At 36.8% G+C, this 27,950-nt stretch overlaps 1 protein-coding gene across 4 annotated transcripts; it reads left to right on the top strand.

Annotated features, from left to right (window-relative positions):
* Positions 1–321: 321 nt before the first annotated feature.
* LOC122311640 (histone-lysine N-methyltransferase, H3 lysine-9 specific SUVH4-like) lies at positions 322–27,950 on the top strand. Of its 4 annotated transcripts, none has more exons than XM_043126258.1 (16): positions 322–483; positions 632–1,129; positions 1,931–1,960; positions 2,656–2,724; positions 17,682–17,733; positions 17,854–17,960; positions 18,288–18,467; positions 21,347–21,445; positions 23,829–23,927; positions 24,857–24,906; positions 25,094–25,182; positions 25,537–25,696; positions 26,200–26,305; positions 26,391–26,573; positions 26,839–27,075; positions 27,579–27,950. In XM_043126258.1, the coding sequence occupies exons 2-16, from the start codon at positions 743–745 to the stop codon at positions 27,690–27,692; spliced, it is 1,962 nt and encodes a 653-aa protein (XP_042982192.1). In that variant the 5' UTR covers positions 322–483; positions 632–742; the 3' UTR covers positions 27,693–27,950. The 4 variants fall into 4 exon arrangements, with proteins under 4 accessions (XP_042982192.1, XP_042982194.1, XP_042982193.1 ...); XM_043126259.1 differs by having other exon boundaries at positions 333–483; positions 758–1,129; XM_043126260.1 differs by lacking the exon at positions 27,579–27,950 and having other exon boundaries at positions 26,391–26,584; positions 26,839–27,017.

Here is a 27,950-nt window from a genome sequence, read left to right on the forward strand (position 1 = left end):
ATTTTAATATTTAATTAGTAAAATAAAAATATAGAATATTTTATTAATATTTTAATTGGTGAAATGAAAGTGTAGGAGTGAGAAAGTAAAATAAAAATATAGAATATTTTATTAATATTTTAATTGGTGAAATAAAAGTGTAAGAGTGAAAAAATAATATTTTAATTTTTGATAAATGAAAATTATCTTCTATATTTAACAATCACTATACAAATAATGAAAATATTAAAAATTTAAAATGTCTTAAATTTATTATTTATACAAGCTAACGAGTCTTTTTATACAAATAATTTAAATTTTAACCAACATTTTCATTTGGCCAATCAGATGCTCTTACTATTGCTATTTTCCCGCTGCTGGCCGGCCTTCGAAACTTTTCCTTTTCCCAGCCCATTTAGGTTTTATGCATGAAAAATTAAAATGAGAAACCCTAGAGATTAAAGTTTCTTCACCCGCACGGTACTCTTCTCTCTCGTTCCACAGGTACCGATCTTGACTTTTCTCTCCCTTGTTTTTCCGAGGAACGTGATAATTGCTTGGTTTCTTTCTTCTTCTTCTTCATCTTTTTTTTTTTTTTCTTTTTTTTTTTTTGAGATTTCTGATTGTCATTTTTTATATGTAATTGGAGTAGCTGTTTTGCAAGTTAGAGCAGCTGTTTGAAGTAATTTGTTATATATCAAATCAAGAACCAGATTAACGTGGAACTCTTTCTTAATTCTGGTCTTGATTTTCTACATAATCAATGGTCGTAGTAAAGGATTCTGGTGGTAATATTGCGAAGAAGAATGTTGGGCAAAGTGGTAAAAAAATCGAACCGAAGAGTCCGGTGCGACGTAGCCCAAGACTACAAAAATTACAGCGAATGGCTACTCCAAGGCTTCAAAAGACACTGGAGGATCAAAAGCCTCTCGGTGGTTGTAAGAGAAAGAGATTATCTGATGGCCTTAAAGATCAAGTTAGCGAGAAGATGACTGAAGCGGGGTTTGTGGAAGACATTGTCTGTACAAGTGATCCGAGGACAGGTCATAACTCTGGTTGTCCTCCTCAAGTTGATGATTGGAATAAAAGCGCTGCAAACGTGAAAAGGACACTTAGAATTTTTAACAGGTTTTATCTTCGCTTTGTTCAGGTGATTATTATAATAATGCGTGTCAATGGATGTATCTATTTGTTATGTATGTGATTGTGGTCAAGTTGCCTTCAGATGGTTTATTTATTTCTTTAATATTTCAAATGATAGAAACTATTATGTTTTTTTTTTTAATTAATAAAAGCTATCATGCGTTATTTTGATATATTAGATAACGCATATTATCTATGATTCTATTCCACACTTGTTTTCAAATTTTAAAACAAAAAAAATATTTAAACAATTTTTTAATTTTAAATATTTTTATTCAAAATTTTCTTTCTCTTTTTCCAAAATCCAATAAAACATTTTAACTCAAACCAATTTACTACTATTTACAAACCATTTCACTACTATTCACATAATTTTGAGATATTCTAAGCGTCCAACCGAGCACAAAGGCTAATATATCTGCAAAATTCTAATACTTGCTGTTTTGTCTACTTCAATAATTTGATCGAGTCTTGGAGCATGATTCCTTTGTGCTTATTGTGGTGTGTATTGTTAGAAAGGAACGATGGATGTTTTAACAATAGGGAAAGAGCAGTGGGGGATATTTGGAATTTTTTGATGTCTTCTCTTTTTCAGTGGTTTTCTGCTATTGTATTAAAGGGAGGGAGTGTTCATGAATTTTTGTTTTCTTTTCAGCTTTCTAGAATGTAATTAGGTGTCTCATCTTGTATACTTACTGTGTACGTGGGCTCCGCCTAGTTTCATTCGATTCAATAAAGTTATTACTTATAACAAAAAAAAAATTGATCAAGTCATTTTTTATTTACTAGTCTGTCTATGTATGCACAGGAAGAGGATAAGAGGTGCAAGAAGCCTAAGGTAAGGATCTGAAACTTTCTAATATGAGAATTTTTGAACTTCAATTTGCTTTTCCTTTTTCTACTTTTTAGTTTAGTTTTTTTTTTTTTTGGTTCAAGTTTGTTTCAATGTGCTCAAGAAGTTCTAGTTTCTTGCACTGACTTGCACTCTACCTCACTTTTAATGCTTTTTAGACATTGAAAATTTTGGAGAAAGCACAAATTGAAGTTGAATCTTCACAGTCTGCTGTTATACCGGGCTTTAGTTGTACTACTTCATTTCTATATGCAATGTGCTTAGTCAGTTAAACTATGTTTGAATTCTTCATTTGTGTAAACATTCTAACCATCCTGTTGATTTATTCATTACATTTCAACTTTTATGTGCGATATGCATCCTTACTAGCAGTTGAGATGATTTATCAAATTTGTTATTAAAATTCTGAATCATTCATTGTATCCCTTCTTATTCCTGTAGTATTGTGTTTTCTGATTTTTTCTTTATGATCTTCCAATTTCAATGCTAGTTCTTGTCAATTTGTCAATTCCTGCGTTCAGATTTCATAATGTATTCACCAGCCCTACACTGGTCAATGATCCATAGGTTTTCTAGTGATTCTGTGCCATGCACATATTAAAGCAGAAGATATTGGATTTGCCTCTTGATGTTTGTTTATCTCCGTGCTTATTTTACATTAATGCTACAAATGTTTGCAGAATGGGAATGCATCTGATGATTCTCTTAGGAGATGTTCAAAGCGACCTGATTTGAAAGCAATTTCCGAGGCAAGTAACTGGCTTATGCATGTCCATATATTGCATGTGGTAGAAAGTTTTCAGCCTTGGTCATTGAAGAACTATGGTTTAGCTAACCAATGAAAATGACATGCTTTCTCTGTTACACTTAGTTTGTTTGATTGGCTACCATATTGCTGCTATATTTGCAAAAAATCATGATGATGTTAAAATCACATCAAATAAGAAATGTTGTTATCAGGCTGAGGTGCATTTAAACTTTCCAAATTGTGATTCCTAACTTTACAGTATTATATCTAGGGCAGTGAAAGTTCTCGGATACCTCGTCATAAAAAAAACTTTACAGTATTATAGCTGTGAAATTTGCAAAGTTCTGGTGAAATCGCGTGCCACCAGCAATTTATCAATTTTCTGCTTAAAATTCACTAAAATAAAGGGCAAGTTATATGGAACAACTAAGAATAATGGCTGGAAACCCATTATCAAGGGTGTATTTGCATTGTTGCAACCCATGTTTTTAGATGAGCAAGTTAAGCTTTCTTAATGATTAAAATAGGTGTTGCCCTGGTACACAAGGCATATACATGGAGACACCTAACTCAAAAGATTAAAAGAACATAAAACTCCTGTAAGCTCTTTTTTAGTAAGTGAGATAATTTTGTTGATGCACCCAAAAAGGCACAATACAATAGATATGCCTTGTTAAAAAGAGCAAAGGGATTAATCAAATTCTGAAACCTAAAACTGGAGGAACATATGATAACATGTTCTAAAAAAGAAAATCTTAAGCTCCTCCAAAATCTTCACAAAACCCTCGAAGGCTCGAAGCTTTGGTCATTCCTTTCCTTCCATGCACACCACATTAGGCAGATTGAGATAATTTTCTGCAAAACTTTACTCCGTTGATTCATTGTGAAATTGATCATCCAACACATGAAAAAGTTCCATCACCCGTTGTGGCATGACTCAACCTAGTCCAAAAATGTTTTCTTATTAGTAAGAAATTCTATTAATAACGTAATTAGGCATAACCCAGGTACATAGGAAGTATCCAAGAGGTGAACCTAATTACAAGCTAAGTGCTGTGAAAATCAACATAAAAGTAATTAAGGCTAGTCCCATTCAATACAATGGTTGAAGCCCAAAGTAACAATGTTTGACAGAAAAAAGTCCCTAAACCCTTCCATCAACCGTTCCCTATTGTCAAAGCAATGACCATTCCTTTTGTTCCAAGTACACCACATTAAACATAGAGGCACCATTGTCCCAATCAAAGTTTTAAAAACCGTTCCGTTCCGGCCGGAATGGCTGGAATTTTTCGTGCCGGAACAGTGACCAGAATGGAGTAGGTATCTATTCCGTTTCAGGTCAAATTCCGGCCGTTCCGGTCAATTCCGGCCGGATTCCGGTATTCCGGCCGGATTCCGGTATTCCGGCCGGGATAGTAATTCCGGTTCGAAATTAAAATTCAGATTAAAGAAATAGCTCTCTTGTAAATAAGTTGAAAAATAAAGGATAAAATTGTACTTTTAAAATTCAAATACCCCTTTCCGTGCACTAGACTCCAAACCTCTGCCAAAATTTGAATCATTTTCTACTTTTTAGTTGTTTTGTACGTTTTCTGTCAAGTCAAAGTTTATATATATATATATATATATTTATATGTGTGGTTTTTAAATTCACCAAACGACCAACTCAAATAAAAGTTAAATTTATTATAGTTTATAAAAATTCTGCATGCAAGTTAGGGATTTACTATAGTTTTAAAAATAAAATAAATATATTAATAAATGTGTTTTATATATATGTATATTTTAAAAATTTATATTAAAAAATATTATTAAGTTTCTCAGTATATATATTTTTAAAACTTGTATTGATGTTATTTTGAAATATAGTTTTTATATATATAATTTATTTATTTGTTATCTATTCCGAAATGGTACACCGAAACGTACCGGTACCGAAATATTCCGTTCCAGTGTCTCAACCGAAAGGCTGAACGAAACGGATTTCAAAACTTTGGTCCCAATAGCCGCTATTTGACGATTACCCTGAATTCCTCTCCAACATAGCAATAAATCAACCACCTTCCTAGGCATGACCCAAGCAATGCCAAGCCTAGAGAAGATATCATCCCATAAAGCCTTGACCACTTCACAGTGAAAAAGAAGATGATCCGCTGTTTCTCCATTGCTTTTACACAATAAAGCACCAATCCATTATTAAGAATCCTTGCTTTCTTAGCTTATCAATAGTCAATATTTTCCATGGGAGGCCAGCTAGCTAAAAAAGGTAACCTAGGGGAACATTACTCCTCCAAATATTCTTTCAAGTGAAAACAATAGAAGAATGCGGCGACAAAACCTCGTAGAAGGATCTGACCGAGAAGTTGTTGTTCCCGGTATGCTTCCAAAGCAACCTATCTTCCCCTTCAGCTTTTAGGTTCAGCGCATAAAGCACTCTGTAAAGTTTTGTAATGTCTCCCACCTCCCAATCCTGGACAGCTCTATTAAACCTTACCAACCATTGAAAGAACCAGCGGAAGTGACCATGTTATCAGCCACTAAAGCGTCCTTATCTAGCGCGATCCTATAGAGTGAAGGGAAAGCGTTCTTCAAGGCGATATAACCACGCCATATATTGGACCAAAATATGATTCGTGCTCCCCTTCCCACCTCAATTCTGAAATTGTTGGAGAAATCTACCCATCCGTTTCTGATACATTTCCAAACTCCCACCCCTCTTAATTCATTAGAGCACCATCCTCCCCAAATGCTCCCGTATTTGACTTCAATGACATTCCTCCAAAGAGCGTCCCCTTTGCGATGGTGCCACCATAGTCATTTCCCTAATAGAGCATAATTGAAGATTCTCAACTTTTTAATCCCTAAACTGCCACAAGGTAGAGGGGTGCAAAATCAGATTTTCTCCCACTTGATTAAGTGGAATGTTTTCTCATCTTCTAGGCCTCCCCACAAGAAATCATGAAAATCTTCTCCAATCTATTAGCCACCCCTGCAAACAAAGAAAATAAAGATAGGAAATATGTTGCGAGATTTGATAGCGTGTTCTTGATTAGGGTGATTCTACCATCGTTGGACAAATAGATCTGTTTCCAACCGCTGATTTACATTCAATTTTTTCGACAATCTCATCCCACATTGCCTTGGATTTATGAGTAGCCCTCAAAGAAAGGCTGAGATACTTCACAAGCAAGGATGACACTGTGCAGCCCAAGATGGCAACCAATTCGCCTAAGTTTTGAACCAAGCCAACAAGAATCATTTCAGACTCAGATAACTTCACCTTACGACTGGAGACAGTTTCGAAGCAAAGCGATAGTGCCCTCAAGGAGCGAATCTGGTTAGGATCAGGCTCACAAAGAATCAATGTGTCATTAGCAGAGAGAAGGTGAGATATTTGTAAACAACCATTTGATGAGCCGCCCACCGAGAAACCCGAGATGATATCCCTATCCACCACCGCCTTCAACATTCTACTCATCACATCTATTAATAAAAAAAAAAAAAAGGAAAGGGGACAAAGGGTCCCCTTGTTGCAGACCCTGAGAGCTATTGAAAAAGGCTTCAGGAGTGCCGTCTACCAAGACCGAAAATCTAATGGTTGTGATGCAGTATTTTATCCATTGACACCATCTCTCCCCGAATCCATGCCTACCAAGGATATACACTAAAAAAACCCCAGTTGTGATCGAACGCCTTCTCCATATCTAGTTTACAAAGGATACTTGGTGTCCTGACTCTAAGTCTGCATTGCCAAGCAATGGCAATGAGTACGAAGTCAAGAATCTGTCTTCACTTGACAGAAGCATTTTGTGACTTTGAGATGATCTTCCTCATGACTTCACTCATCTGATTAGCTAGGACTTTTGAAATGATCTTATATACCCCGCTTACTAGGCTTATGGGATGGAAATCTTTCACCTCCACCGACCTTGCCCTTTTAGGAATAAGAGCAATGAATGATGTGTTAAGGATTTTCTCAAATTTCATGGTTGAGTGAAATTCAAGAAAGACCTTCATAATGTCCTCCCTAACAATATCCTAGCAAGCCTAAAAGAGAGCTGTTGAGAAGCCATTTGGGCCTGGTGCCTTATCTTTGTCCATCCTGCTTAGCACGTTGAGTACCTCATCCTCATCAAATGCTCGCTCCAACCAAGTCACACATGCCGGATCTATTGAATAATAAACCAGCCTGTCTACCTTCGGCCTCCAAGTGTGTTGTTTTGTGAGTAGTTTAGCATAAAAGTTAACAATGTGATCCGTAATTTCTACATTGTCGGTGAGCACCCTGTCTTTCGAGTGGAGAACCTCAATGGCATTATTTCTTTAGTGGCAGTTGGAAACTCTGTGAAAAAACTTTGTGCTTTTATCCCCTTCCTTTAATTGAAAGGTCTGGGATTTTTGTCTCCAAGAAATCTCCTTCATGAGGGTGATTTTTTCCAGCATAGCCTGAAAAGCCCTTTTCCTTGCCTTGTCTTCATCCGAGAGAGCCTTGTTAGACTCATTTTCATCAAAATTCTGGAAATCCTAATCTTCTGTGGTGCACATCTTGGGCACATTCAATCCTTGAGGGCTTTACTCCTTTGTTTTGAAGCTGCATCGGGCTTGAGAATTAACCTATCAAAGTTTGAATTAGTACCAATGGGGGCTGTCTATGAAGCGGAGAATTTAGCTTCCTTCTTGGGTCGCAAGGTATCATCTCTGCTTCTAAAGTATCATTGGCTTACCATTGGGTGCTTCCTTTAAATTTGAAAGGATTTGGAATGGTGTGGTTGTAAAGGTGGAGCACAAATATGGTTTCTTGGAAGAGGTTATATTTTTCGAAAGGTGGTAGGTTGACTTTGATTAAAAGTACTCTTTCAAGCTTACCCACCTACTTTGTGTCCTTGTTTCTGCTCCCTACAAAGGTAGCTAACTGCATTGAGAAGTTACTGATGGATTTCTTGTGAGTGGATTGGGGGAAGAGTTCAAATTTCATCTGGTTAATTGGTCAACTGTTTGTACTCCATATGATGGCTGGTGGCTTACCATGCTATTTTCTGCATTGCAGGGGAAAAAGACACGAAGGTGGCTGACTTGTGGGGTACTACTTATGATGCCCAAGGTTGGAACATAAATCTCACTAGGGAGGCTCATGACTGGGAAGCGAGTATGCTGATGGAGTTTTTTAACCTGCTCCATAACATCTCCCCTAATGTTTCAACTGAAAATAAGTTGGTTTGGTGACCATCTCGGAAAGGGAAATTCTCGGTAGGTTCTTATTATGAGACTATTACAGCCTAACCTTTGTCCAACTTTCTGTGGAAGAGCATATGGAGGAGTAAAGCACCTCCTAAGGCGGCATTCTTTGTCTGGACGACCCTTGGGAAGATCCTAACCATTGATAATTTAAGAAGGCGTGGTCTTATAATGATGGATTGATGCTTAATGTGTAAAAAGAGTGGGGGAAACAGTGGACCGTTTACTCCTACATTGTGATTTTGCCAGGGATACTTGGAATCATTTTTTTAGCAGAATGGGGCTAGCATGGACAATGCTGGGAAGGGTAGTTGAGTTATTGGCAAGTTGGAGAGGGATCTCAAGGACAGCACAAATTGCAACACTGTGGAAAATGGCCCCCATCTGTATCTTATGGTGCATCTGGAATGAAAGAAATGATAGACATTTTGAGGATCAGGAAAGATCTGTAGAAGAATTTAGGAGTTTTTTATGGAAGACTTTGTTTTTGTGGGCCTTTAGAGTTCAATGGTCTCAGCTTCCATATTTTCTTGTAACAATTTCTAGCTCTTAAAGTGGTGTATTCACATGTATTCTTCCAGTGTACCTGGCTTATGCCTTTCTTTACATCAATAAACTTTAATATTACTTATTAAAAAAAAGAAAACTGTTTGTACTCCAATTTCTGGGGGAGGATTGGGAATTTGCCGTTTGACAAAATTCAATCAAGCCCTATTGGGTAAATGGCTGTGGAGGTACCAACATGAAGGCAGGCCCTACGGAAGTCTATTATAGTTTCACAATTTGGAGAGGCTTGGGAGGATGTTGCTCAAATGAGGTACAAGGCACACATGGGGTGGGATTGTGGAGATATGTTAGGAGACATTGGGAGACCTTTCGAGGACATGAACATATTGTAGTGGGCAATGGTTCCCGTGTCACATTTTGATATGACAAATGGTGTGGTAAGTTGTAACCATAGCCTCCAAGGCACCTTCCCTGCAATTTTTGAGTTCACATGAGAAAAGGATGTAGTGATTGTTGATCTTTTGGTCTTTTCCAACGGCTCCTCTCAATGTAATATTGATTTCACTAGGGCAGCCCAAGATTGGGAGTTGGAGACTATTATGGAGTTCTTTGTAGCATTGTATTCAGCAAGTATGACAGGAGCCACCGGTGATAAGATGCACTAGAGCTATTCCAAGAAAGGTCAGTTCACTGTTAGAGCATTTTACCAAGTTCTAATGAGTTTTGGAATGACCATGTTCCTGTGGAAGAGTATATGGCAGACAAAAGCTTCTTTAAAAGCGGGTTTTTTTTTTTGGACAACATCATTGGACAATATCCTTACCACATATAACTTAAGGAAACGCTGGGTAATAGTGTTGAATTGTTGTTGTATGTGTAAGAAGCATGAGGAATCAGTAGATCTTTTGCTTTTACATTGCGAGGTGGCCAGGACCATGTGGGATGATTTTTTCATGAGAATCGGATTGTCATGGGTCATGCCTCTTAGATTGGTGGATTTTTTTGCAAGTTGGAAAGGCCTTTACGGTAATTCACAAGTGGCGGCCATCTGGCAAATGGTTCCTATATGTATGTATCGGTATATTTGGAGGGAGAGAAATGCTAGAAGTTTCGAAGATCACAAGAGAACAACGGATGAGCTAAAAGTTTTCTTTTTTAAGTCATTGTTCTTATGGGCAGGGGCCATAGTTTGTAACGGACTAAGTGTCCATGACTTTCTATTTTCGATTGTAACCTCTAACTAGGTGCTTCTCATGTATACTACCTGTGTACTTGGGCTTTGCCTATTTCTACGAATAAAATTTCTTGATTACCTATAAAAAAAAAATTCTGCAACTCTTGAAAAAGAATTTTCCACTGGTCATTAATGTTCCCAAAGATTTCTTTGTTCCATTTTTTTATATCACTTTTCAAGGCTTTAAGTTTCCCAGCCAACACGAAACTAGGAGTGCCCTAAAAGTGATAAGACCACCATGAGCTAACTTTATCCATGAACTTGTCTACTTTCAGCCACATGTTCTCTAATCTAAAGTATCTATGCCCCTCATGAAGGCCCACACAATCAAATAAGAGGGAAAATGGTCGAAGCATAGTCTTGGGAGACTTTTTGGCATAAATTAGGAAAGTGGACCTCCCATGAAGGAGAGACAATAAATCTGTCCAGCCATTGGACCAATTATAGTCTCCTTCTGCCAAAGGTAGATCAACCAAATTCAGCTAAAAAATTAGGGATGAAAAATCAGCCATGGTTGGCCCGATACTAGTCTCGTGACCTTTCGCTTGGGAATAGGGTGATGTTAAAATCCACTCAAATACAACACGGGCCGTCCCACCAACTGCACAAGCTTGTGATCTCATCCCATAAAAGCCTTCTATTGTTGTCGACGTTAGGCCCCTATACTTAGGCAAAACCCTATCTAAAGCATCATCCACGTTTGTGAAAGAACAAGCCACCAAAAATTCGCCGACATACTCCTATGTCATATTAACTACTCTCTTATCCCACATCACTATGATACCTCTTGAGGCTCCCTGGGAAGCTAAAGAAACCATGATTTTAAATACTGTACCGTACCGGCTGGAATATGCCGTACCGGCCACTGGTCCGGTACAGGTATTGTACTTGATTCGTACCAGTCTGAATACCGGCCGGTATTTCGGCCTTCACTTTTTTTTTTCAAACTACAAGTTTATTTTTTACCCCCAAATCATATCAGACTATTTATAATTTATATATATATATGTATTTATGTATAAATTATTCATATATAAACTATTATTTTAGAATATAATTTATATATATTTATACATATAATTTATTTATATATCGACTATCTCGAAACGGTACACAAAACGGTACCGGTATCAAAATATTTCATTTCAGTGCCTTGACCGGTATGCCATCCGGTATGGTATTCAAAACATTGAAAGAAACCCATCCTGTCTAAGAGCAACCCCACAAACTTCTGATTATATTTCTGTCAACAATCTTCAACTTAGTCTCTTGCAAGTAGATTACATCAACCTTACATTCCCGAATTAGGTTCTTCACCTGTAGGCGCTTGTTCGGGTCATTCAGCTCCCCGAACATTCCATGACAGAATCTTAGGCTTCATGAGGCATCAAGATGTGCCCTATCATTATGCCTCCCCTATTGTTGTAATTGATGGAACAAGAAAGCCTCTTGAGCTCCCTTGCTTTCTTATCTGTCGATCTGGTTGGAAGGGTCTGTCCTGGTTCAATGGCAATGAGGAGAGCTTTAAATTGTTTCTTGAAGCCTTCACAGGAAATCCCTACACATTGGTGAATTTCATCAACCTTACAAAGAACCCAATCTGAGTGTAATCCAAACCATAAAGGTGCTGGAGGTAGAGAACAGATAGGACTCGGCTTAGACCCAATATCCTCTATTTCATTGAAAGGAGCGCTAACCCCCAAACTCCTTACATGCCAGCTGCAATTTGATCCCATCCTCTTCTTCTAAAGTGCACAAGACTCTGGAGAGGACCTCGCTTGTAACTGAAAGTGTTCCCAAGGCTATATTTACAACATAAGAGGGTGTCTAAGTTAACCTAGCTAAGATTGATGCCTCGTCACTATTATCACCTTTGCTGGGACGGGAGACAACTACTTGTTGAGAACTGGTAGGTTGCCGGCTGTGGTAGTCCCTTTCTGTGCAACCAAAGGGCTGCCGATGGCGATGGCATAAAGGCAAGAGATAGCTTCAATTCGAGTTGGCAACCATTTTGAGATAGACTACATGCCATAAGGCACCAATAACATAACATGGCAATAGTCCTTGAGTTCCTCAATCTTCTCATAATGCTCAAACCTTTGGTTATTTTGCTCTATACAATTGCACACAACAAACAAAACAAGGATTATCTTCCATGTTGCTTCAACTTGTATAAGCAGCATGTACTGATATGGAAAAATTGCTGTTTAGAAAGAGAAAGCTTGATCAGAAATTAAAATATGCATTTGTGTCTGTTTTGATTCTCTCTCTGGCCTTCAAAGGGGGAGAGCTTGGAGGAGAAACTATCGGTGTGGGTGAGAGACAAAGAGATGAAGGGATTGTTCATCCATGCCCCGTTTGGATTTAGAGTTTGCAGACGTGATTTGATGAAATAGTACTTTGTTATTTCATTCACAGTTTACACACAAGTGTATATATATACCCTAAATACAAGAGACCCATATACCCTTATACAAACACATTATAGACAATATATTCTAACACTCCCCCTCAAGCTGGGGCATATACATCATATAAACCCAGCTTGAAACAAATAGGTTTTAATCGACTCCAACACAAGGATTTAGTAAACACATCTGCGAGTTGATCTGCGGACTTCACAAAAGGTGTAGCAATGTCACCACTTAGTATCTTATCTCGAATGAAGTGACAATCAATCTTTATATGTTTAGTCCTCTCATGAAACACAGGGTTAGAAGCAATATGCAGTGCAGCTTGATTATCACAAAATAGCTGGAAACCCAATCTCTTGAAGAAAGTGTTGTAACCATGTCAGCTCACTAGTAGTATGTGCCATTGCCCTGTATTCAGCTTCCGCACTAGAACGAGCTACTACTGTTTTTTTCTTACTCTTCCATGTAACCAAGTTACCTCCTACAAAGGTACAATATCCCGTAGTAGATCTTCTATTTGAAGGAGATCCTACCCAATCAGCATCTGAAAATGCTTCAACTCTAAGATGTCTATTTGGTCGATATAGTATTCCAAGGCCAGGTGCTCGCTTGAGATAACGAAGAGTATGAGTTACAGCATCCCAATGTGAGATCCTAGGCGTTTGTAAAAATTGACTCAGTACACACTCACTGCATAAGAGATGTTTGGTCTAGTGATGGTAAGATAGTTCAATTTCCCAACAAGTCTTTGATACATACCTGAATCTCTAAACAACTCTCCTTCTTCTTTCAAGAATTTACGATTGGGATCCATAGGGGTGTCAATAGGTTGTGCACCCAACATGCCGGTTTCTTCTAAAAGATCAAGTACATATTTCCTCTGAGATAGGTTGATGCCCTCTTTAGATCTACTGACTTCAATTCCAAGGAAATATCTAAGCTTGCCCAAGTCTTTCGTCTGAAACTGATCATGTAAAAATTGCTTTAGTCTAATAATTCCAGCAGTCACTCCCAGTAATTACAATATCATCCACGTATACAACCAACAAAATGTGCCTGCATCACTATGCAAGTGAAATACCGAGTGATCTGTTTGGCATCTGTGAAGACCAAATGTCAATACAGCATCAGAGAACCTTCCAAATCAGATTTTTTCTAACCGTATAATGCCTTTTTCAACCTGCATACAGTACCTCGATACTCTCCCTGAGCAACAAATCCAGGTGGTTGCTCCATATAAACTTCCTCATGCAAGTCGCCATGGAGGAATGCATTTTGTACATCCAGCTGAAATAAGGGTCAGTCTAAATTAGCAGCGAGAGAGATTAGCACTCGAACAGAAGAGATTTTGGCAACTGGAGAGAATGTCTCTTCGTAGTCAATGCCATAGGTTTGAGTGCAGCCCTTTGCAACCAAGCGGGCTTTCAGACGTTCTACAGAACCATTAGGATGAAATTTGATAGTGTATACCCATTTACAGCCAACAAGTTGTTTACTAGGTGGTAGTGGAACAAGATCCCATGTGCCATTATGATGAAGAGCATCCATTTCATTTTCCATAGCTGTCCTCCATCCCGGATCAGATAATGCATCCTGAAGTGTCTTAGGAATAGAGAGTTTTGAAACTTGAGATATAAAACATGAGAATGAAGGGGATAAGGCATGATATGAAATAAATTGATTAATAGGATGTTGAGTAACACAAGAATGATTACCTTTGCGAAGAGCAATAGGTAGAGAGTCTGAAGTACTAGGCAACTCAGGATCTGAAGATGGAGGCACGACTGGTTGGGGCATGGGAGCCGGCGACCGCAAGTGACGTGAGTAAACCTGTAAAGGAATTGGGGAAAGTTGGGTGATTGTGAGGGAGATAATGTAAGAGTAGGTAATGGTAGAGGATCACACTCAACACTCGAAGATGTATTTGAAAAATAGGGTATGGACCCAAAGAAGGTAACATCAGCACTCGTGAAATAGCGTCTAAGAGCAGGATTATAGCAGCGATATCCTTTCTGAGTCTGGGAATAACCAACAAAGAGACACTTGGTAGAATGGAGGTCAAGTTTATCAAAGCCTGGACCAAGGTTATGAACAAAGCAAACACATGCAAAGATTTTTGGTGGAAGAGAAAAATGTGAAGATGATGGAAACAAGACGGAGAAGGGAGATGAACCATTAAGAACTGATGAAAGCATACGATTAATAAGATGACAAGCAGTAAGAACACCATCACTCCAAAACCGTTTAGGAACATGCATATGTAGCAACAGTGCTAGGGTTACATCTAACAAATGCCGGTTTTTGCGTTCAGCCACCCCATTCTGTTGGGGTGTATATGAACATGATGTTTGATGAAAAATTCCTTTGTCACTTAGGTAAGTAGCAAAGGCACTAGATAGATATTCTCTAGCATTATCAGAACGCAAAATTTGAACCTTTTTGTTAAATTGTGTTTTAATGTGTTTCCAGAACACTTGAAATATGGAAAGAAGTTCAGATCTGGCCTTTATAAAAAACAACCATGTCACACGAGAGTAGTCATCAACAAATGTAACAAAATATTGAAACTTGTTTGATTCAATGTTGATTGGTCCCCATATATCAGAGTGAACCAATTCAAAAGGACTTGATGCTTGTTTATCAATACGAGGAACAAAAAGACACACGATGGTGTTTACTAAGTTGACACGCTTCACAAGAAAAGGGAGACACACTTCCCAAGTTCCTAATTTGACACTTCAAAAGAGAAAGTGAGGGATGACCCAGGCGATAGTGTCATTCAAAAGCAGATGATGAGGGGGTTGTAAGGGCTCGAGTGGGTGACTGTTGAACATCAAGGTAATACAGACCACCAGCTTCATGCCCCGTACCAATTTTGTTCCCCGTCTTGAGATCCTGAAAAACACATGAAGAGGGATAAAAAGTCACTGAACATTGTAGATTTTGAGTAATCTTACTAATAGACAACAAACTAAAAGGAAAACTCGGAGCATGTAGGACAGATGACAAGGATATGGAGTCAGTGAGTTTAGTGGATCCAATGCCTGTAACTTTAGCAAGAGAACCATTAGCAAGAGTGACACTTTTTACATATGGTACAGTATTCAACTTAGACAGGGCAGAAGACAAACCGGTCAAATGTTCATTAGCTCCTGAATCAATGATCCATGGACCTTGAATGGATGAGACAAGACATGTGGATGCTATACTTGAGTGGGTAAGAGTAGCTGTGGAAGATGAAGCCCCTGTGTGACCCAAAAACCGCTCATACTCATCCTTTGATATACTAATCATATCTGAAGATCGGTTGGAGCTCGTTGACTGTGGATCATCTTGGAAAGTGGCTTGATTAGCAGACCCAAATGGTTTACCATGTAGATCCCAACAATAATCCACTGAGTGGTTAGTGCGACCACAATGGGTGCACTTACGAAATTCACGACCTCGAGTGTGATTATCTCTTCCCCCACGTGCACCTCTACCACTCCGACCTCCACGCCTAGCAGGAGCAACATAGGAAGCAGTTAAAGCAGATCTCTCATTACTCTGATCAGAAGACAATGTAGCTCGCTGAAGTCGGGAGAATACATCAGGAAATGAGGGAAGCTGTGGACTTGCCAAAATTTGAGAACGCATTGACTCATACTCCGGTTTTAAGCCAACAAGAAAGCGAACAATATTAAAATCTTTTCATTGTTTTAGCATACTTGGAACATCAGAAGTGACGGGTTGATACATTTTGAGTTCTTCACATATGCCCATTACTTGAGAATAATATTCTTCCAGGCCCAAAGCATTCTGTTCCAACATGAATAATTGTTTACACAACTCATAAATACGAGTTATGTTTCCAGCACCTGAATACATCTGTTTGAGATGCCCCCACACCTCTTGAGCAGTGTCAAAATGTATTAAACTTGAACAAATACTAGGTTCAATACTAGTCAACATCAGAGATAATATTTGAGCATCTTCCTGCTCCTATTGAGCAAATGTAGAACTAGTCAAAGTAGGAATTGGATCAATCAGATGAGTACGACGAAGACCCTTGCCTTTCAAAAAAATTTCAACGGATCTTGACCACAACATGTAATTCTTTCCATTTAACTTCACCGAAGTCATAGGCATACTAATATTTGGTGCAAGTGACATTGACTCAAATTTAGTTGCCATGGAAAAGATACCAAGATATCAAACAATCCACTTAGAAACAAAGATTTCACACAAAAACCATGAAATATGGACGAAAAACTGGAAAATACAATCTGGAAAAGTAGAAATCCAGATTAAAAACCCAAATCTCGGGCCTGTATCGGGTGAAACAAGTCTGAACCGGTCAAAAAAGTGTTGTACCGGTTCGGAACTGGTATGTATCGGCCTAAAAGTGGCTGGAACCGGGCTGTATCGGCCGAAATCGGCTCTGTATCAGCCGGTATCGGGTCTGTTTCGGCCGATATATGGCCGATATGGACCTGTCTCAGATCGGGTCCAGGTCGGGTCCGAGCCTGGCTCGTTGGATCTGTCTCGGATAAGCCTATCCTAACCCAGGATAGGTTTAAGTTATCCGTGTTACCAAACGGATTTTATTCCAACCTGGAATAAAAGTTATAAAACCTTATACAGGTTCAGGGTTATGCATACTCCAGAACTAGAATACGAGCTTACTTGCAACCAAACAGTACTGGATCGGCGACGGTGACCCCTTCTGGCGGCTGAAGACGACGGCAACCAGGCTCGGTACCCACAGAATTCGCCGGCGAGTTCACCCCTGGTGTCCAGTACCGGAGATGATGCCGGAAAGTGACCGGAAAGCACTTCAAACCACCACAAGCCGCCGCCGGAAACACAGAAACCACACAGAAACATGCCGAGGAACACAGTGAGCTCACAAACTACTCCCAAAAAATACTCAACCCATACAGAACTCAGATTTGTGAGAATCGTGCTCTGATACCATGTAGACGTGATTTGATGAAATAGTACTCTGTTATTTCATTCACAGTTTACACACAAGTGTATATATATGCCCTAAATACAAGAGACCCATATACCCTTATACAAACACATTATAGACAATATATTCTAACATAGTTGATCTCAACTCATCTCATCTAATCATTACGACTTTTCTCAATTCCCACACAAAATATAATAAACAGTTCAACCTTTTCAAATTCCAAAACAATAATAATATTAAAAAATAATATTCTAACAATATTTTATTCAACTTTCAACTTTTATCTCAACTCACTATCCAAACATCACTTAATGCTATTGCTTAGGATTTTGAACCATTAGTGTTGATCGACGTGCAAAATTGGACACATCTTATATTGGGTTTAAAATGGGAGGAAACTGGTGGTCAATGGGAGGGGAACCGCTCCTATATATTTGTTGCATGTGCACATCGCATGCTCTTATTATTGCAATGAATATAATAATGAAGCTGGTTAATTTCTTTTTCTTTTCTGTATGGGAGCATTTAGAACTTTGATATATTGGAGCCTTGGTAATCTGACCCATGCTTATTACTTCGGTTCCTTACTCTTGCTTTGTGATTTATGGCAGATGGTGAAGTCAAATAAAATTTTGTACCCTAAGAAAATAGGTCATCTACCGGGTTCGTAAATTCAGTTGTCTATTGGGCTGTAGATATTTGCTATCTGGTCCTTTATGAGTGATATTAATAGTTATATGACTTGTGTAAAAAATATAATTTTATGTTCTTTTAACAATGCAGGTATTAATGTTGGACATCAATTCTTTTCACGGGTTGAAATGGTGGCCGTAGGTCTTCATGGACTCTGGTTGAGTGGAATTGATTATATTGGAGAATCTTGTAAAATGGTAGTGTGTTTTTATTTATTTTCTGGTATTTCTATATTTAATTTTTTTTGCATTTCTGATTCAATTTTAACTCCTTTTAGAAAGAGAATTAAAATAGAGTTCAAAATATATTTATTGATAAATGAATTATTAATTTTATGCATGGGATGTGGAAATGATACTGGCAAGGTAGTGATGATCAATAAAGAGGTCTTGGATCCTCTTTTGTTTGGTGGATTGTGAATTTTTGTTGTGACTTTGAAAACAAATTATCTTCATGGTTTCTTGGTGCAATCCACCGTGTGTCTATAACCTAAATATTTATAATTGTCTCTTGGATTATTGCAGAAGGAGTACAGGAACTTTACCTTGCCACTTGCTGTTTCAATTGTCTTGTCTGGCCAATATGAAGATGATGTTGATAATTCTGAAGAAGTTGTGTATACGGGTCAAGGTGGAAATGATTTGCTTGGAAATAAACGTCAAATCAAAGATCAAGTTATGTGTCGTGGTAATTTGGCTCTTAAGGTGTGTAATATGAAAATACAGTTATACTTTTTGCTTATATATTCACTCATGTTTTTGTTTGATTACATGGGTAGTACTTGTATTTAACTTGGTAATTCTTCAGGTGATTAATTTGATAAGTTATTCTCATAATGTCAAAGTAATATCAAACCAAGTTTACTCGGAATAAAATCTCTTATTACCTATCCAAAAAAAAAAAAAATTATGTTTAATTACTGACTTTTGAGTTCATCCTTGATATAGTACTTACAAATACAAATGTGTTTTTAGAGAAACCCTTCACATGTTTCTCTATTTGCATCTTACTCTTTAGCATGTTTTTGTATATAAAAAAACATGTTTCTCTATATGTATCATGTTCTTTAGCATTTGTAATTTTCCTTGATTATTTAGGCAATAAATATTACCAAACTCATAGGGATATTTAAACATTCTATATTTCCAAATGATCTTCTTGAAATATTCTTTTTTAACTATTATGTTTATCTTTGATTTTCAAAATGTGCCAAGATTAAATTGGATTATTCACCATCAAATAGAATATTGAAATATTTGTCGGTGAAATACGTTATGTTTAGTGTGATCCAAATAGTAAGCTATTTCAGGTTGTTGGATTTTACTATTACCAATCCATTTCTGCAGTTATTTAGCAATTTGAACTTTTTTATATTAGTAGTACATCAAAGTAAAGAGAATTGGAGAAAACAGTGATACTTTCAATTTGTAGATTTGTTTTTGTACTTTAATATCTCAAGGTATATCAGTAACCCATAAAGTTTTTATTGAATTATATTTACAACCATTTTTCAGAACCTCAACTAAAATGAGTGGAGTAGAATTTATTTGAACTGGGAACAAAAGATCAGATCACATCAAAATTGGTCTGATTCCCTATTCATTTAATCTCAGATAAGACTTTTTTTTGCCAAACACAAAAGATATCATTATCTATGTTTTTTATCCTTATGTATTAATTACCTTCACACACCTGAAAACACATATTTTCTTATCTCTCACTCTATTTTTATTTATGTAAAAAATATGTGGGTGATTAAATTTTATTTGATTTTTGAGAAAATTTTGCTTTACCTTCTCAAATTATCCTCCAAACTACCAACTTTGGTAGTTAGCACCCCAATTTAATACTTATATTTCAATTTTCATTCATCATCAGATTTTGAAGTCAAAACGGATTGAAATGGGGTCAAGTGACATGCATGTGCCATTTTCTGACTTAAAATGACTAATTTTATGTGCACTATTGGCACTAATCTTGGGCAATAGGGCCACTCTGGTCATTTTAATTCGATACATGGCATGTGTGAGCCATGCGATCTACTTTACATCCATTTTTATGCCAGAATTTGACAGCTGGTGCAAATTGATATAAAAGTGACTAGTTTGAGTGCTAAGTAACGAAATTTGTAGTTTGGAGGTGCCATTGCAAAAAGGATTGATAGTTTTGAGGGGCTAAGTGTAATTTCCCCATATTACCCCATATTTCCCCATATTTCATCATGTTTATAATGACTGATTGTAATAAGGTATTTTTCTTTAGATATCTGGCATAAGTTTACATGGTAAATCAACATTTAGCCAGAGTGGTGGTAGAAATTCTGCTTGATTGTACTCATTAATGAAATAATGTTATATTTCAAACTATGTGCATGCCAAACAAATTAATTGGAGTCTGTAATCAACTCATTTCTTTTTATTGATGAATTGAAGATGAACTCCTAGTTTTGGTCTTCATGAATTGAAAGACATTGATTTTAGATTCCATTTGTTTCAATTTAATGAAATGAGTAATTGATTTCAATTTTCAAATGGAGCATAAAGGACAATTGAAATAAGGGGACTCAGAAAATTTAGGAATAACTTTTTAAGAGAAATAAAGCAATGGATTTGTGACATCCCAAATTGGATCGAGTATGGGAAGGGGGTGAATGTGATCCTGCATTGCTTGGGAGGAAAAAATTCAAGTCTTTTATAATGATTCTCAATGACTCCAATTGTAATTGTGACTAGTCCTTTTGGAGTATGGGCTCATATGTGGTTTGGACATTCCTTGGATTGTTACAAATTGTATTACAGACAAATCCATACATAAGTATGGGACTTGGGCGATGCCACCTACGATGCAATGACCTGACGATGATGCGGGGAATTTTAGGGGGGTAGCTTGTGATATCCCAAATTGGATTGAGTATAGGAAAGCGTCGAGTGAAACTCCACATTACTTGGTAGCGAGAAGTTCAAGTCCTTTATAATGATTCCAAGGGACTCCGATTGTAACCTTCAATGGTCTTTTTGAAGTATGGGTCCAGATGTAGCTTGGGCCTTCCATGGGTTGTTGCAAGATTGTTTTTAGCTCCACATCATTAGAGATGGAAATAAGAGTAATTCATGTATCATTTCTATTGATCTACTCCTTCTGTTGTTGTGAATCATACAAGTAGAATTTTTGTCAATTTGGCACAATGTATCGTCGATCATAGATTTGCTAACCGACTTAGGCTTGTAGCATAATTGGCAAATGCTTAAGTTAGAACCCATAGTTTCATCAAAGAGAATATAATTGTGCCAACAGCCCTGAATATAATGCTAGGGTATAGGCAAACTTGCACAGAGTCTAATGCTATTTATAGTACCGTGATTTGTGATTAATCGCAATTTTGACTTGTATATGGAGATACGTATATTGGCTATAAAGTTCACATTATTGAGTTGTGTTTGGCAATGAGCAATTTGATAAATCTTTACCAACATTTACCTTAGAATGATATTATTTTTGGAATGCAGGATGTTTTTTCTTAACTGATGTTTATTGTATGTAGTTTTATCTTTTATACTTCAAAAACAAAAATTATCTTTTGCAGAACAGCATGGATCAAGATGTATCTGTTCGAGTGATCCGTGGACATAAATGTGCTAGTGGTAATATTCGCAAAGTTTACACATATGATGGTTTGTACAAGGTAGAACATAATTATGATTATAATTTTTGTTTGTAATGAAAGAATCTATAAGATTTTTGAAGTCCATGGATATTGTTTTAATGTGAATTGAAAATACACTGTTAATGTCTGCTCATATTTATGATTTTTTTTTTTTGTGTTCAATGGCTGTACAGACCTAGGCCATATAATTTATATCCACTCTTTCTACACTGTTTTGGATTTTGAGAGTTGGGAATTGTCGCAAATCTTTTATATGTGATGCTTCCATATTGTACACTTACCCGCTGATACTTCTCACCACTTGCAACAACATTCCTTATTTAAGTTGCCAAAATTAATAAATATGTTTGTTTTGAAAATCATATTGTAAGTGCTCATGCCTTATTTCTTAATGGATAAATTAGGATGCATGCATGATAAACTAAACTTATTTGTAATACTCCAATCCCATTTTGGGAATATGAATAACCTATATAGAGTGGGTGGGTTATAAAGGTAGTTATGGGTGCTAAGTCATTGGCTACTAATAAATGATTTTGGGCTTTATAAGTGATTCTAGGGAAGATTCAATTTGACTTAGCTTTTTTGAGGTTCTAGGACAGATGTGGTTAGCACTTTCCTTGGAACGTTTCATATGATATCAGAGCTACCTAGTTAGGCCAACCGTGTGATACAGGAGAATTGCATGACATGTCCTTTACGGGGACATCAAGAACTTAAGAGGGGGGAGTTTATAAAATCTCAGATCCACATTGAAAATATTGATAACTTACATTAAGTGGACACTCTATAAAAGTAGTCATGGGTGATAAGTCCATCGGCTACTTATTAAGTAATCTAGGTTTTATAAGTGATTCTAGGAAAAAGTCAAATAACTCATCTTCTTAGGGTTATAATGCATGTGACTAGAGCTTTTCTTGGGTTGTTTCATTTTACCTTACAACTACAATATTTGAGTTATTCTATTCTCAAGCCAGTGTGTAGATCACACCATCCACAGCACTTAAATGGTAAGATTTGATTTGTAAGATTAAAATTTTAATATCTATCTTCCAAATAAAATTGTACCATGTAAGTACTTTACTAGGTGTGCTCTACACACCAGCTTGAGAATACAATTTATCTTTTGATGAACCTTTTTTTTTTATTAGTATTCAAGGATTGTATTAATGAAATCAATAGGCACAGTCAGACTATATATTTCTTCATATGTTTATATGCTAAATTACTTTTTATTTATTGGAAAGTTTGTGCTAAATTACCTTTTTTATTATCAATAAATAAGAATTTTATTAAAATAGGTGAAGCCAAGTACACGGAACATATACAAGAGCAACACCTATGCATAAGCGTCTAAAGATACAAGGAAATCATGTACATTCATGCCATTAAAGTCTATTACAATCGACAATGGAGTAGAGTATGACAAAATAAACTTCTAATCGTCCATTGTCTGTTGACGATTCTCAAAACTTCGACCATTCCTCTCCATCCATATGCACCACCATAGACATATTGGTATCATCTTCCACATAGCAGCAATTTGAGTGGTACCTCAGATGCCTTGCCAGCTGGCCAAAAAATCCACAACCTTTTGTGGCGTCACCCAATGGAGCCCCGATCTAGCAAATATATGATTTCACAAACTCATGGCTACGTCACAATGCAGTAATAAATGATCCACTGACTCCCCAATGTTCTTGCACATATAACACTAAATCACTAATCCACACAATGATTTGGCGTTTCCGTAGATTATCTAAGGTGAGAATATTCCCTAATGAAGCTGTCCATACAAAAGAAAGAAGCTTTTAGGGGGGTCTTGGCCCTCCATATATTCTTCCATGGGAATGATCTTGTAGAATGTTTCATAAGGGACTTATAATACGACTGTACAATAAATATTCTCTTCCAGGATGGTGACCACAAAATCATATAAGTTCCTCCGTTCGCTCTACAATTATACACCAGATTAAAGAAATCTGTAAACATGTCAATTTCCCAGTCTTTGGCCAGCTCAAACGAACGTGACATTCCATTGGGGAGAGCCACTAGAAAGATCCATGAGTTCTGCCATTGAAGCCTCCTTTCTTCGTGTGATGCTGTCTATTGTTGGATAAGCTTCCTTAAGGACTGATCTTCACACCATAAATCAGTCCATAACTTGATTCTGGAACCATCCCCAACTGCCAAATGTGTGTATCAATGGATGTTTGTCCAGCCTCTTCAGATGTGTTTCCAAAGCCCCACCCCCCATGAGGTCTGCTCACCTCATTCGAGCACCATCCTCCCCAAAATCCACCATATGCTAAATTACTTAATATTGAATCCTATATTCTTATCGAATTCTTATATTGACCAAATGTCAAGTGTGTGTTCTATCTCTTTTTCTGTCTTTCAGGTTGATCATTATTGGAAAGAGAGAGGTGTTGCTGGATTTATTGTTTTCAAGTACCGTTTAAAGCGAATTGAAGGACAGCCCAAATTGCTCACAAATCTGGTATTTTTTTTTTCAGTTTCTTCAGGTGCTCTTTGTGTATAAACACAACCGAAATTCCCACCTAAATAGATAGGAAAGAGCTTCTAGCCATATTTGAGAACATGGAAACTATATTTGTTGATAATAACCGTATGTAAGCACTTTGATTTATTGCTATGGAATCATTTCACTTTTAAGCAATCCAGTACGTGGCTTTGGGGGATATGGTAGATCTGATATTAAAATCAAATTTGTTTGCAGTTTGTAATATCACTTATAGAATGTCGAAAGTGACTAGTTAAGTATTTCATCTTAAACTGTAATTCAAATACTTGTTGAAAACATGTCTGGTATCCCCACATGCACTTAATGGTTCAAATAAACTGGACGCTCAAACCTGCGTGCTCTGGGCATGGAGTGGATGCTGTAACCTCAAAAATATATAACCTGGAGGAAAACTCGTAATGGGTTGTTGCAAATTATTGTTCTCTCGTGCCTTTTCTTATATATGATCTGTGGTAGTTTCATGGAGTCCCGGTTTTCTTATTTTCATACATGATTTATACGAACACAAATAGGATTTATCAAGTGATCCTGAAGATTTTGTTGAAACTTGAAATCTTGTGTCTTCATATCTTGATTTTGAATTATCACTTCTTTTAGCATGTATGGACCGTTTGTCTTAGGTAGTGCAACAGAGATTTATTCTTCTTATATGTTTCTTGTTCTGACTCTTCTTTGTTCATGCTTTTTTAGTCGTATGTTGAATTTATCTTTTGTTTGCATTTCTAGGCTGCATTTATATCATATTTAAGTACTTAATTCCTCTTTCTGGTCATACTTTTCTCAAAAAAAAAATTCCTCTTTCTGGTCATTCCGTCGATGACAGAAATCTCTTTGTTGTTCATAGTACTACTATTCTCACTTCTAGTTTCACTTTCTTAAATCAGGTTAGTTTTGCTCGGCAGCAAGTCTCTAGAGGTCATTCTGAATCAGATGGGTACGACTTCTGTAAGCCTACTGCATTAATGATGAACTAATACTTCACATGAATTAGGGCTACAGCTGTTTGGTCTTTGATAGAATCTTATTTAAAAAACGAAAAAAAAAAAAAAACTAATGAAGAGTGTGTCATATTTCATAATGATTATATTCAATGTTTGAACTTAAGTAGGTTATATTTCCAGATTGGTGTGCAAGGACATCTGCGGTGGTCAGGAAAATTTATGTATTCCTGCTTCAAACGAAAATGATGTTCCTCCAGTTGCACCCTCAGGTAAATTCTCCTATGTAATATTTTTCCTAAAAGTTTGTGTAATTATAAGACACAGGAAATGTCATGGAGAAACATACAGGTTATATGAAATTATATGTTTCTTCATAAAGTGTGCTCCATTGGATGACATTAGGACATCATGTGCATTTTCTGATCTTAAGGACATCTAATTTAATTTAGGTTCATTTTATCCTTGAGTTCTCCCATATTGGCTTAACATATTTTGATGTCCACCTTCCGTGTTGCTGTTTTTATTCCTGTAAAGTATTTTTTTTTTTTTTTTTCTTTACCGATAAACAATTTGTGGGACCTATTATGGATTCCAGTAATTCAGACAAATATCTGGAATTGCAGGGTTTGAATATATCAAGTCTATCAAAGTTGCGCACAATGTAACTATGCCCCCAAATGCTCCTGGTTGCAATTGCAAAGGAAAATGTACCAATGCTGAGAAGTGTTATTGTGCTCGACTTAATGGCGGTGATTTCCCATATGTGCGCCAAGATGGTGGCAGGTGAGATTTGTGCAGTTGGTTTGATGTCGATGGCAGAAATGTTAACCATCGAAAAATAGGTAATTTAATTTAGAGGATGGTTTGAAAGGAAGTATAACCATAACCGCCAGAGACATGATTCCTTAATAATTATCACTCATGCTGATGAATCACCATAACCAATTTTATGCACAGTTCTCTTTCTTTTCTTATTTACATGCCACATTTCATGTTTTTCTATTGTTATAGCATGCCAGTTGAATTTTTAAAGATATGTGTTTACTATTAATGTTAAGTCATCCTCATTTGGTTACACAGAAGAGATGAAAGTTGAATAAAATATTGTTAGAATATAATTTTTTAATATTAGTTTTGTTTTGGGATTTAAAAAGGTTGAATTGTTTATTATATTTTATGTGGGAGTTTGGGAAAGTGATAATGATCATCTCATCTTGGTAACCAAACCATACTAGTTTGGTCTTTCTTTTATGTGTGAGCCATTTATGTCCTTGGTTTCTTTTCAGATTAGTTGAACCAAGGGATGTTGTGTACGAATGTGGTCCAAGATGTGGCTGTGGACCAAATTGTGTCAATCGTACTTCTCAGCAGGGAATGAAGTACCAACTTGAGGTCATTTAACCAAAATCTAGTAATTTTTCCTTAGTATATAGCTTATGTGACAGATGATTAAACCTTTTTTCTTTCCATTGAGCAGGTCTATCGCACAGAGAATAAAGGCTGGGCAGTTAGGTCTAGGGACTTTATTCCTTCTGGTGCACCAGTTTGTGAATATGTTGGAATTCTCAGGAAAAATTGCGAATTAGACAGTGTCTCTGGGAATGACTATATATTTGATATTGATTGCTGGCAAACAATTAACGGGATAGGAGGAAGAGAGGTACCAATACAGTTATGTCGGAATTAGAATTTGTGGCTGTGCGATTCTGTTCTGTCTTGTTAGGATGTATTAAACATTTTAAACTTATTTTTCTAATGCGGCAGCTTTATATTTCTGTGTCAATTGAAGTATATCAGAAATGGTAAAAATAGGAAAATTATTGCCATCCAATTTTATTATAGAATGATCTTGTTCAGAAACTATTATATTAGGTCACTTTTGATAAAGTTTCAAAGTATTCATCTGAAGTGTCTTTTCTTTGCAGAGGCGATCATGTGATGCATCTACACGTTTAAGTAATCATGCTAAGGAAATATATGACCAGATATCTGAAAGTGAGCCTGAATTTTGCATAGATGCAGGTGCTTCTGGCAATGTTTCCAGATTCATTAATCATGGTTGCGAGCCTAATCTCTTTGTTCAGTGTGTTTTGAGTTCTCACCATGATGTTAGACTTGCGCGAGTGATGTTATTTGCTGCAGATGACATAGTCCCTATGCAGGTAAAGGTTCTTCGTGATTTATTTTTAGTTTTTCCACCTCATTGTTATGTGCCTCTGAAGCATAATGAAATTGTGGACATCAAGGCTCATGTTCACGGTGTTTTGTGTATTTTTTATGACTATAGTTTAAGGTCTCTCTCTCTCTCTCTCTTGATGGACTTGCTATTTTCATAATTTATTATATAGTCAATACATTCACAACTCGATTTAAACTTGTAACCTGCCTATAACTAACATAAGATAGAAAACACATTGTAACTAAACTTACGACCTGTGTTTGAACCATCACGTACCTTATAATGTCTGTTGTGCTTAGATGTAGGTCATGGAAGTTTCACTTTTGGCTATTATCCTTATGGGAGTCTGTCGTGTTAATAATTTGTAAATGCTACATTTCTGGGATTGGGTTTTGAACCCAGTCCATAGCTGGAACTTTAGTTTATGTTTTAGCTTGCATAGATCAACAACTTCCTTGGTATGACAGTGTTTCGTGTTAAAAACAGGAACTCACTTATGACTATGGATACGAACTTGATAGTGTTATTGGGCCTGATGGAAAAATAATCACTATGCCATGCTACTGTGGTGCAGGCGACTGTCGAAAGCGTTTGTACTAGGCAGACGAATTTTCACCATTTTAGTTATTTATCCCCATCTCTGTGTAGTGCCCCCAAAGTCAAATGTGGATATATATTACCGTCCAACATATATATATAGTTTAGTTCTGTATTTAAATTTTTTAAGTACGGGACTAATATTTTTTCGTGGTTATTTTCTCCCCTGCCATTTTGGTTGGTTATCTGATGGCCTTTTGAGGACATATTACTGTAAATGACATGCGTTGGTCTGAAAGAAAGTTTCTACCGTTCTGCTCA

The sequence above is a fragment of the Carya illinoinensis genome, chromosome 5 (assembly GCF_018687715.1).
Source record: "Carya illinoinensis cultivar Pawnee chromosome 5, C.illinoinensisPawnee_v1, whole genome shotgun sequence".
Taxonomy (NCBI): Eukaryota; Viridiplantae; Streptophyta; class Magnoliopsida; order Fagales; family Juglandaceae; genus Carya; species Carya illinoinensis.